The sequence below is a fragment of the Tribolium castaneum genome, chromosome 5 (assembly GCF_031307605.1).
Source record: "Tribolium castaneum strain GA2 chromosome 5, icTriCast1.1, whole genome shotgun sequence".
Taxonomy (NCBI): domain Eukaryota; kingdom Metazoa; phylum Arthropoda; class Insecta; order Coleoptera; family Tenebrionidae; genus Tribolium; species Tribolium castaneum.
In genome coordinates this window covers 15,882,622-15,894,407 of record NC_087398.1, presented here as the reverse complement: position 1 = coordinate 15,894,407, position 11,786 = coordinate 15,882,622, and the positions used below count along the sequence as shown (strand labels likewise).

Genomic DNA, 11,786 nt, shown 5'->3' with positions numbered 1-11,786 from the left:
GAATATTAAATATATAATCCGTACGATTAATTGGTAAATATTTCGGATGCGTCGGTTCAATATTAATTAAAGATATAGGTGAAATATTTGGAGTAAAAGCGTATATAACATCACTTTTGAGATTATTTTGATAACTAGATGAAACTAGGGAGCAGTGAATCATGATTTGATCAATATCTTTGGTGATATTACCAATTTTTGTTGCATAGTTTATTCCTTCTTTATATATTTTTGAGTTCGGCTTCTAAGTCGTTTTTACCAGACTTGTATTTTATTTTTATACTCTTCGGTAATGTTATCCCAACTATACCAGAGACTTGCTGTTTTTAAAGCAATTTCACCTTTCAATCCAGATAAATTAATAGGATTTTCAGAATAACTTATTTCAAAATCATTTTTTTTAGATCTAATGTGTAATAGGCTCATTTATTCAGTTTAAAAAAGCAAGTGGTAGCGGAGCGTCCACGAAATGGACTAGTGCTTCGCGTGCACAAGTCAAAGACGGTTCACGAGGCAAAGGCGAGTTGCGTCGAGAATATCTTTTTGTGATCTGATTTTTTTATGAGTTTCAGGTTTAACAATTTATCAAGTATTTCTACGCATTCATTATATACCTCAATTGAATCATTTCCAGCATTTTTTGACGCGATTAATAGATTAAGACGTTCTACCATTTCCTTTGGATCTGAAAAAATACCGCTTCCTTTTTCATAGAAAGGAATTTTTCGAGTATCTTCTAAAACACTTTTATATTTTTTCAACTGTGAATACACATATTGTAAATTATCAATTTTTTCTTGTTCTTGTGATTTCTTTGCGTTTGTAATGTGTGCATTTAATGATTTTAATTTAGTTGATATTTCAGACATCGTTGTATCAATTTTTGCGTTTCGATTTCTAATGTCTAACGATAATAAATGTGAAGGTTTTTCAAATTTAAATTGTTTTTCAATAATATCAAAATTTAAATCTTTATTCGGATCTAAATTTATTGAGGTGGACGCTGAAGGTGATTCGCCTGCGGAGCCGCCTTCCGCGATCTTTGAAACATTTTTGTCTTCCTCTTCGACTCTGGGCAGACCTTGCCTGTCTTCTTCTTTGATTGCTAAGCCTTTTTTGGATTCATTTCGTTCATCATGAGCGATGCGAATTCAGTAATATTATCAATTCAGTTATAGGTTTCTGTAGCTTCTTAATTTTTTCCTTCGTTAAATGTTCTTTAAATTGTTTTAAGTGGATCCTGTTTTTTATTATCTCACGATTTTTTAAAATAGCGTCAATTATTTCAGTTTTACTATCCGTGTTAGTCATTTTAATGCAGTGAAAAAAAAATATTCCGGGATAGGGATTCGAACCTTGGACTGGGTTAATGAATTGTTTTTGACTTTAATACTTTCTTTTGTTATCTTGTAATTTACTGATTCACATAATTTGAAGGACTATCTGAAGATTGATAAACTTCTTGAAGAGTTTGTAACACGATCAAGGCCCTTCAAAATTTGTTTGAATTTTTGGATTTGTTTTGAATTTTATGATTCCTTTTAAAAATTTTATTTTACAACTTGATTTTTATTTTAGTTTAATCATGAGTCTAACGCGAAAGAATTTGCCCGCTATCAGGATTCGAACACGCAGCGAAATGTTGTACACATATTGGGAGTGCGTATTTGTGATAAATAAATGACTGGCAAGGCCAGTCCAGTGTCGAAGCCGAAGACGACGATGAATACGTCTTTGCCTATTCATTTTATTAAAGCCGATGAAAAAGAACATTACACCATTAATAAATTAGCGCCAAAATGGCCTTTTATATTAATAATTATAGGACGAAGCGGTTCTGGTAAAACAAATACTGTTGTCAATCTTTTAAAATATTTATTTTTTGATACTTTTTATTTGTATGCGAAAGATTTAGAAGAATTGCAAATTAAGCGGTGGTCGCAGTTTTATGGCATGGATTTGGACATAATTGGACATATCAAATAAAGGTGCTACAAATTTTAGTTTCCTTATCTGAAAAGGGTGCATCGTATGATACGCTATCCGTAGCCCGTAGACGACCGACCGTTTTCACCGTGTTTTCAAAATTAATCCGATGACATCTTTCTGGACCAAGATCCAACATGCCTAAGGCTCAAAACATGCCATTAACGTGTTGGGGGACTTAGTTTCTTGCTAAAATTGTCTGTATAAAAAACTGATGCTGAAGCTAATTAGTTCCTGGTCTTATTAAGAGCCCAAAGTTTGCATTTCGAAATTGAGATGACCTATCTCTCAGGACGCTTACTCATAACCACGTCCAAACACATTTTGTTCTATCTCAGCGAATGTGTGGCCTGTCTTCTAGTCTAAAGTACTAACTTTTCAATCCTTGTGCACGACCAAACGGCGGATGAACAGAAATTTCCGTTCATTTTAAAAAGGTCATTCGTAAAAACACTTATTTGGTTAAGTTATCCTTGAGCGTTTTGTTATTTATTTTGTCTTTATTTGGGCGAAATTTAACCAGGGTTACTTACCGTAACCCAGTAAAAAACAGAAAAATACTTAAGGCCCGTCCGGAGCAAGCTCGACCTTCAAAATTTTACGATACTGGTTCAACTGTCAAGTTGGAATCGGCAGCAATCTTGAAGGACACCCTATTACGATTGCATCATAATTTACAACACCCTAACCGCCGGTATCCCAGCCTCTTTATTCATTCCGAATTTCAGAATTTTACGTAGGCGACTAACTTGCCGCATTTTCAACTCTCAAACGTAATTTTTCAAGTTTGTATCATATTTCTCATTTATTTAAAAGAATGTTTATCCCAAAGAGATTTTAAAATCTCTGAAATCTTCTCTTATAAATCTAGCCATGTATTGGACATATGCAAATAAGGCTACCTCTGTGGAGGTGTTATTTACAAACATTTTTTCATCGGACTTGAAATTATCGGGTTAAACAACAAGAATAAATTTATTGGCCATTTAAAAATTCGAAAAAACCTCTCAGAATGCGTTTTCTAGAAATCTATAACTTTAGTCAAACTTTCTCTACCTTTATTAGAGTTTGTAGGTAACCTATCGCATATCTAAAATGGCCGATAAACAAGAAAAAAATCTCTTTTACATGATACCAAGTTTATGAAAATATGTTTGATAGTTTTTGAGGTACAGCGGTAGTCATTTACATTGGAACTCCCATAAGAGATTTCAATTCGGACGGCTCTTAAAGTAATACTTGAATAGGAGCAGAAGAAAAAATATAATAAACAAAAATGAAAACACAATTGTGTTAAGACTTGTAGACTCTTACTTTATATCTTCCTTGATTGGAACACTCGTTTGTCGCAACAGCTTTCAACATCTACACTTAATGGTCTAAGTGCAAGGTGCTAATACAATCAGAAGATCAAACAAACTTACCAAGTGAAGTTCGATCTTGATTATATGTAGCACCTTGTACGAAGATCAGTCCCTCCCATCCCCGTGGTTTACCACTTCACCCTAAAGTTGCGACAATTGACTTTACAAAGAATGAGCGCATGCGTGGGAATATACCGGGAGTTATAAAAATTTTGTTTTACTGGCTTGATACATGTGTGAATTTGTCCAAATAGAAAGGGTACTACACTTAATGATCTTCGTACAAGGTGCTACATAATCATCAATAAATATTTTCACTTTACATGAGGAAAGCCGTAGCATTTACTAAGCAGCTAAGTTTTTACTTTATTTAAAAGGTATTACAGAGTAAATGTTTCTACAAAAACAAAGTTTTATTAAGAGAAGTTACATCTTTATTAACATTTTCCGTTAATACTCGTACATGTACAAATTTTAACAATCTGTACTTTGCAATGTAAATTTGTCCGTAAATGAATTAAATCAAAACCAGGCATTTTCTTTATTACAACAAACAATTTGATGTTTGGAAATAAAAGTGGCATTAATAATATTCTCTAAGAAGGTAAAAGAATAAATAAAAAATATACAATTAGGTACGACAAAAAATTAACGGATAGTATAATTGATCTACAGATATAAATCCTTATTTAGAAAGCTGCAGAGCAACACTGCGAAAATAGTTCTATTGATGTGCGCACTGTATGCCCGGTCCATGCATGTGATCCTCGTCGTCGCTCGCATACGCTTCCCCTCTGCTTCCATGCGCCCCCTTGTCATTCGCCGAATCGAAATGATGCAAGTCAACTTCTTCCACGTTTTCGCCTTCAGGCATTTGAAAGACGGGCCGCGGCGGCAGCATACTCTCTAATGATTTGAGGGTCTTCTCGTCTGCGAAATTACTCTCCGGGAATGTGATTTCGAAGGTGATATAGAGATTTCCCTTTTCGAAGGGATTTTTGTACATGGGCATACCTTCGCCCATCACTGCTTTCAAATCGCCTGGTTTCACAATGTCCCCTGGTGGGTGTTTGATTAACAAATCGCGCCCGTCCAACTGGCGCAACACGAAACTGAAGCCACAGAGAGCTTCCGTCAGACTAATGGTGCGATTCATGAGCAAATCGTCGCCGCTTCTTTGGAACGTTTCATGGGATTTCTCGTTAAGTATGATGATGACATCGCCGGGTTCGATGTCGGGCTGTTGGTCGCCCTCGCCACGGAAGAAGATTTTCTGACCGTCTTTCATTCCTTTGTCGATGTGGACCTCGAGGATTTTCGTCTCGTTACAAACCTGAGTAGAACAACAATTTAAAACGCCTTCAAATCAAAATTTTGGAGAATTACGAAAAGGTTACCTAAAATGGTATACTGTGGTAAAACAGGATACCCTAATTATTTTGTAGTACATGCAAAGCAATCTGTTGTGTAATTGACCTAATACTTCCTGACAGTATGAATTTGCAATTTGACCATCATTAGTGCAATACCGCAACGTGGATCTTTAAGTTTTTAACATATTTTTGTAAAAGTTTAGAATTAAAAACATAAGCTTTTTGTATTTAAGAACAATAAGATGACGGTGATAAGTTTTTTATCAGTTACTAAAACATAAACGGCCATTTAACGTTCGAAATTTGAAGTTTTTCTTATAAGAAAAATATGAAATTGTCATTTAATTCGTATTGAGAATAAAATAATAATGAAAATTTTACTGTTATTTGTTGATTCCAAGAGTTGACTCGAATACAACTACTTAAAAGATCTGATGTTTCTAATAAATTTAACCGTCTAAACCCGTACGCTCGGTATTTTAGTTGATGGTTAAAGTAAAAATATTCTGGTTACCAATTAATTTCCAGGTTTGGCGTATTTCAGTGTTTGGTTATGATTTACCCAAGGTTAAAATTTTTACCGAAGGAAACGTGTCGGGTTACCAATTTGTTTCAGGGTTAGTCAAACTGTAGCAACGAGAGTATTCGGAAATAAAATTAACTAGACGCCCTCTGGTGATGACTTTTGAACTATGTCGAAAACAGTAAAGAAATTTTCGTAATGCCACATTTAACTGACATTTAATGAATTGTTCAACAATTTTGCGTGTATAGTGTTAATTATTTACAATAGAAAGAATTATTTTAAAAGTACGTGGTGGTAAATACTAGCGTTGACTTTGGTTCTGTAGTTTTTCGTGGTATAAAGTGTTTACTGTTGGAACTTGAAAGTGGATAAAAAGTGAAAAATATTTAAATTTTGATTACAAAGTGTTATCAAACAGTTGTCTAATCAATGATTATTAGTAATGGATCACAGCGAACACAAAGTTTGGCTCAAGAAACCAATAAATTAGTGAAGTGTTACGAATTTTAGGTTAGAATTTTCCACTGAAAAAATCATGAAATGCTGCGGTAAATCTACAAAACTACAATAAAGATTAACAACTTCTGATACATTTAAACGTAAGTTATGCCAAAAGGTAGGCTTTTCAATGTCTTTGTAATAATTTTCCAATAAAGAAAGTGAACCAAACAGTCATTCGTTATTCGTGTTTTCCTCGTCATCTCTCATTTGTCAACATACGTTTCTTGCATCAAAGATGCAATAATCATTCCGCATAGGCAATGTAATAATTGTGAAGCCCCAAAATTCGTACAACGCTCAAAATGTCCGAATAAACATTTTCCCGCCATTTATGGTTACTGTTTTCGACCTAGCTCAGTGGCGCCCCCAACGGTAATTTTACTTCCGAATATCTGCACTCAAGCTCCTGTCAAGTCCTGTCAGGCACTTGTCAACTTTAACTTTGGACCATTTAGGACTCTAAATTGAAAATATTTAATAAAAGAGTTTACTTCAGCATCTTTACATAACCTACAATAAATTTGAACTAATTTGGTAGCATTTTTGTTGCAGTTGTGCTACTAGTGATGCTACTTCTTCTTGACGATCTTGTAATTTAAAATAATGTAAATAATTTTTAAACAGTGCGTTAATTCTTTTTCAACAACCTGTGGAACAAAAATAACTTCCTATTAAAGCAAAAATTACCATATGCTACTACCAATGGTTGATAAGGTTTTATTTTATAATTTGTTACAGTTGAGGTAATCTTCTTGGTCTGAACGTTTTAATATTTCATTTGGTTTTGTAGTTTTATAATGCATATTGAAATACGAAGAACAAACAACAATTTTAATGGAAAATCGTTTTCGGTGTGAAAATTTGTGGTGTGGTCTTAGATCAATTTGTGACACCGGGATGGCTAACGCAAGCTCATGCACTGTTTCTTCCAACACATAATCGTGTCTTTAACTATTATCATCACGAATTAATCACATTTTACTTTGGATTAAATGAAATTGACAGCATTGACAGCTGTGTCATTCGTAGCGGACTGTTTCCAAGGTAATGGTACGCTCAAAATTCATACTTTTTGATTTTGCAGTGAAGTGTAGAGTTTAGTTTAAACTCAAATAACTTGAGACCGGTACATTTTGGCGATATGATATTAAACAATAATTGGGCTTTTGATTTTTGGCATCAAAAATACGTGTTAATAGGCCGAAAAATTGAGTTATGACCCAAAAAATGAAAGGGCCCCCTTGTCCCCGAAAATGTATAACTTTTAAAAGTTTTACCTTTACACCATATCAAAGAACGTCTTCGAGTCTCTTGACATGCGAAATTTCATAATTATCGGATAAACGATAACAAAAATATTTAAGAAAAAACATTTTTCCATACAAATTTTTGCAAAGCTGTAATTTTTCTATTTTTTGGGGTAGGCCAAATGAGATGAGTATTCGTGGTTAAAATTATGCCACACAATTTTGAATCACCCGATATTAAGCAAAATTTATGTTAATCAAAAATGCATAGTTTTTCCAAAAAAATCGTTCTTAAAAAAGTCCCAAATTTTAAGAACCGCTGAACTTGAATTATAAAAATTAGCGTAAATTTTAATATTATTGACAAAAAAGCAGAGATAAATTAACTTCTTGGTCCACTATTTTGTTCTTCTATTTCAGTTTGTTTTGTTATTAAATTTTACAAAAAAAAGTTTTTTGTCTAGTACCGGGATTCAAACCTCCCACACAAAGGAACATGTTAGCCACAGTTTTCAAAAATTCTCAAAACGCCCATGCGCCACCATCTCCATTTTGTTTTATGAAAAAATTAACTGCTAAAAAACTACCATTAGCCGCACAGTGGCTCTCAACAACCCTGTATGTTAATAAGATTAAGGCACTACTATACAGGGTGTCTGTTTTTCGAACTCCACCATGGGAATCTCAGTTATTATCAGAGATACGAAGTCGGTTAAATTAGAACAAAGTTGCGCATTTTCATGCCCTTGCCCTTGCGGTCACCACTCGTCGGGTGGGTTTATGATAGACAATTTGAATCTTTCAACAACGATTACATTTAAAGGTCCTCTACATAAATACAAAGCTTCAAATTATAATTAATTTTGTAGTGGCAATTCGCGTCCCCCGGCGTCAGATATAACATGCAATAATTCATTTGATGGAAAACGAATATTGATTTCATATCGAGCATATCCTAAGTACCACAAAATACTCGCAACATGTGCACAGCATCCTATGGTTCTTGCACCTGCTTTACAAAGACAATAATACCCGAAAATTGGATCGCCGGTATCATAATTTTCATTATTATTGTTAATGTTATAATCCGGATTAAATGAAATCCAAAGCTGATGTTTAGTAGATTGTCTAAACCTAGAATAATTCTGGCTCTTAAAAAACCAGTGACCTGATAAAAAAGTGATCAACATTTTCGCGATGCATTTTGTCCTGTACATAACCTGGTGCAAGTTTAATTTAGCATGTGCCAAAAGTAATATCTCGTAAATACAGGCTGATTCAGATAAGATAAAGAGCCTGACGATCTGACGATGCAACCCAAAAAACATATTCCATTTACTTCTTGATCTAATTTCCAAAGGTCTCAAATGCCCTTTGCATATTTTAAAGAAAACTTTGCATATTTTGGTAAAATTTGGTGCATATGCAGGGTGAATCATTGACATGGTCGACATTGGTCGTGCTCGATTACACCTACACTGTCAAAGATATCGAAATGAATCAAATGGCAAACAAATGGGAAGTCAAAGTGCACGTTCTAAACTTATTTTGCTCTATACAGAGTGTTTAATTTTTAGAGTGCAGCCTTTGAGTTTTTTTTAAATGGTACCCCCTGTATACAGGGTGTCCCAGCTAAGACTTTCGAGCCTGATATATCAGATATTTGTCAACGGATTTTTATGAAATTTAAAATGTAGATATTTTAGAAGATAATGATTAAAATCCAGTTAATGCAACAACTCAAGTCTTAAAAACGTAATTTTTACATGCCTTTTTAAAATGTTAAGCCTTTTAACACTTATTTAAAAAAATTATTGTCAGTGAAAAATACTGTCAGAAAAAACTCGTTCGTGGAAGACGTCTGTTTCGCGTGAAAAATGAGAAACAAAGTGTTAAACGTGGGTACAGATGCAAAAGCGTAGATCTCTATAAGACAAATGAGCATTACCATTGAACTTGGTCAATCCTACTCGCAGAAACGTAACGTAACAGGGACCTTTCACAATTACCTCTCACCCATACAAAGTTAAAAAACAATATTTTCGACTTACTTTTGGTACTGAATGCTTTAATTCTTTCAAAAAGGACTAAAAGACTGAACAACAACTGAAAAATTCTAGGCACTTGAACATTTAGGACTTTGGAAATGTTTCGTACACTGCTGATTGGATTCTCTTCAAAAGCTTGAATTACAGCCCCAACTATTGCTTCGTTTCCAGTAACGTGTTTTGTCCTCACTCGATTTAGTTCACGTTCGCTTCCTGTGTCTTCAAATTATTGACGATTCTTTGAACTTTAAATTTCATAAATAACATTTCACAAAAAGTCCAACGACACTTTCTATAGGCGAATATTGATTCCTTTTTCAACAACACAAAAATGTCAATTTTGGGTGACTGCCCAAATTACTACCAAAATTTAGATTAAGTTTTTAACAAGAAAATTTTTTTTCTTGGATCAGCCGAGCGATTTGGTTAATTTTTTGTGTGGCCATTTATTTTTCGGGGTTTAATGATCCAATTGTAATTTGGCTTAATTTCAAATAAAAGAAGTGTGTTTTAAAATTTCATTTTTAACTTGAAGTCATTTTTTTGCCCCTAATTGGAAAACCACCTCCTAAATGACAAATAACTGAGATATTAAGTTCGAAAATCTTAGTTGAAACACCCTGTATTTGCACATATTTAAATTTGCACTTTTTAGGCTTAATAAATCAGTTTAGTTTTTGCAATTTACTTCAACCGTTCAGAAGTTATTTAATTTTTTCTACAGTTTAGTGCGTCTGCAGGCCCATTATTAAAACATCGCAGAGCGCTTGGTTTTTGTGATATCAAGTTGGGACTTTGTCCATGGGTAAACAAATGGCTGAGGTATCTTTCGGTGACAAGACCATACATTTGCACTGTAGCATCACCTTGCTGTGACACATTCACTTTGGTAAAATTTGACCAAGCGTAACTTGATTTTTTTAAATAGCACCCCCTGTATCTTGTTACTAAGTATTATACAGTGTCTCATTTTACATCTTTTTTATTTGTTAAGTTTTTTCCAAAAGTTGATCGTTAAGGAGATAATTCGGTTTTTCTGAAAAATGCACACAAAATCTCTTGGATACTATTGTAATGTGCTATGAAAAACAAGCAATTTTCCACATTCGCACTTCATGCAGTACTCGCTACGCTCGTGCAGAAAACAAAGTGCTCATGTGGGAAACTGTACTTTCTAAACTCGTTAGGTAAATAACTATTTTTTAGCACTCTACTACTGCGATTCTCTTTGGTAAAAGATTGCTATGCTTTAAAAATTACTTTTAATTCAAATAGCTGAGCTTTGCAACTTTTTTTATTTTTATATTAATTTTTTGAGGTAAGAGGTAAATTCATCCACTTATGCAAATAATAAATTTTTTTATCAATCTTAAATTGAGGAAAAAACATTTTAGGGTATAACATATCCCACGACCCTAAACTCGCCACAATTTCCCAGCACACTAACGAAGGGCTAAGAGAGTAATCGCCTTCGATAGTTGACGTCCCGAATCGTTGGTCGCAGACATCTTTAATAACTTGTGATAAAATAGCAAGAGCGTTACTTCTTCACTTTTTAAATATTTTGCTTACCTTTTTTCCTTTACACGTCGTGCATCTATCCTTCTCCTTGATCATGACCCCATCACCATGACAGTCTGAGCACTCGGCCTGCACCTGCTGCGCCATTCCCGGTGCGATCTGGTGGTAGGTCACTTTGAATCCCCGACCCTTGCACCCGGGACACTGTTCGAAATTTTCGCTTCTGCCGCCTTTGCCGTTGCACGCGGCGCAAATAACGTTCTTGCTCAACTGCAATTTGGACGTTTTTCCGTTGTACAAGTCCTCAAGCGACACTTTAAGCGGATGGACGGTATCCTCTCCTTTGTGACGTCTCCTGTGCGGAAAGCCGCCGAAACCGCCAAACAAACCGCCGCCGAACAGGTGCGAGAACAAGCTGTCGCCAGCAAAGCCGTCCTGCGCCCCCTCTTGCATGCCTTTGAGGCCATACTTGTCGTAAATCTGTCGTTTCTTCGGATCGGAAAGCACCTCGTACGCGTACGAGATCTCCTTGAACTTGTCGCCAGCTTCAGGATTCTTATCCGGGTGGAATTCTTTCGCTAGTTTCCGGTAATTCTGCACAGAAAAACTACAATGATTTGGCTAATTTGGTAGCGGCCTTGACTCAAATGGTGACCTTGATGATTGATGTTGAGAGTTTTGGGAAGGTAGCACGAGGGGTTTACGAGATGTTACGTATCGAAACTTATGATCATACCTTTTTAATTTCGCTGTCTGATGCGTTTCGGCTCACCCCCAACGTTTCGTACAACTTGTTGTCTGCCATCTTTCTAAACAAGGAATGAAAGAAGGTAGCGCGCAAGCGCTAGTCGATAAAAACAAAACTGCCAACCTGACGTGAGGTCACCAACCACCATCTAGTTTTAAACAAAAACAATCAACTAGTTATTTAATCGATAATTAACAAATAAACTCTGCAACTGCCAATTGCAGTAAAAAACTTCTTACCCAAATTATATTAATCCGACTTCAAATCACAATACGCTGCCAGCAACCTGGTAAACTTGAGGTAACAAATAAAGTGCGGTAAATTCAAGTTTGTGCCATCTTTCTCAACAATCAAATGCAACAATGCGCAGGCGTCAATCGACGAGAACAGAGCAGAATCGCCAACCTAACGTGATGTTAGTTAGTGGTAACATCACCGAAGCGCTGACAAGCATTCAAGAAAGATAAAATAT

At 35.1% G+C, this 11,786-nt stretch overlaps 1 protein-coding gene across 2 annotated transcripts; it reads right to left on the bottom strand.

The window, feature by feature from the left end:
- Positions 1–3,744: 3,744 nt before the first annotated feature.
- On the bottom strand, positions 3,745–11,462 carry LOC659314 (dnaJ homolog subfamily A member 2). Of its 2 annotated transcripts, none has more exons than XM_965631.5 (3): positions 11,303–11,462; positions 10,618–11,160; positions 3,745–4,683 (listed from the first exon to the last, which is right to left on the bottom strand). In XM_965631.5, the coding sequence occupies exons 1-3, from the start codon at positions 11,369–11,371 to the stop codon at positions 4,075–4,077; spliced, it is 1,221 nt and encodes a 406-aa protein (XP_970724.1). In that variant the 5' UTR covers positions 11,372–11,462; the 3' UTR covers positions 3,745–4,074. The 2 variants fall into 2 exon arrangements, with proteins under 2 accessions (XP_970724.1, XP_015835186.1); XM_015979700.2 differs by having other exon boundaries at positions 10,618–11,173; positions 11,303–11,430.
- Positions 11,463–11,786: the final 324 nt, after the last annotated feature.

Coding starts and splice junctions, on each gene's coding strand:
- LOC659314 (XM_965631.5), bottom strand. CDS start 11,371: ATGGCAGACAACAAGTTGTACGAAACGTTGGGGGTGAGCCGAAACGCA. Junction 11,161..11,302: donor CAGACAGCGAAATTAAAAAG/GTATGATCATAA, acceptor TTTTCTGTGCAG/AATTACCGGAAACTAGCGAA. Junction 4,684..10,617: donor CGACGTGTAAAGGAAAAAAG/GTAAGCAAAATA, acceptor TGTTCTACTCAG/GTTTGTAACGAGACGAAAAT.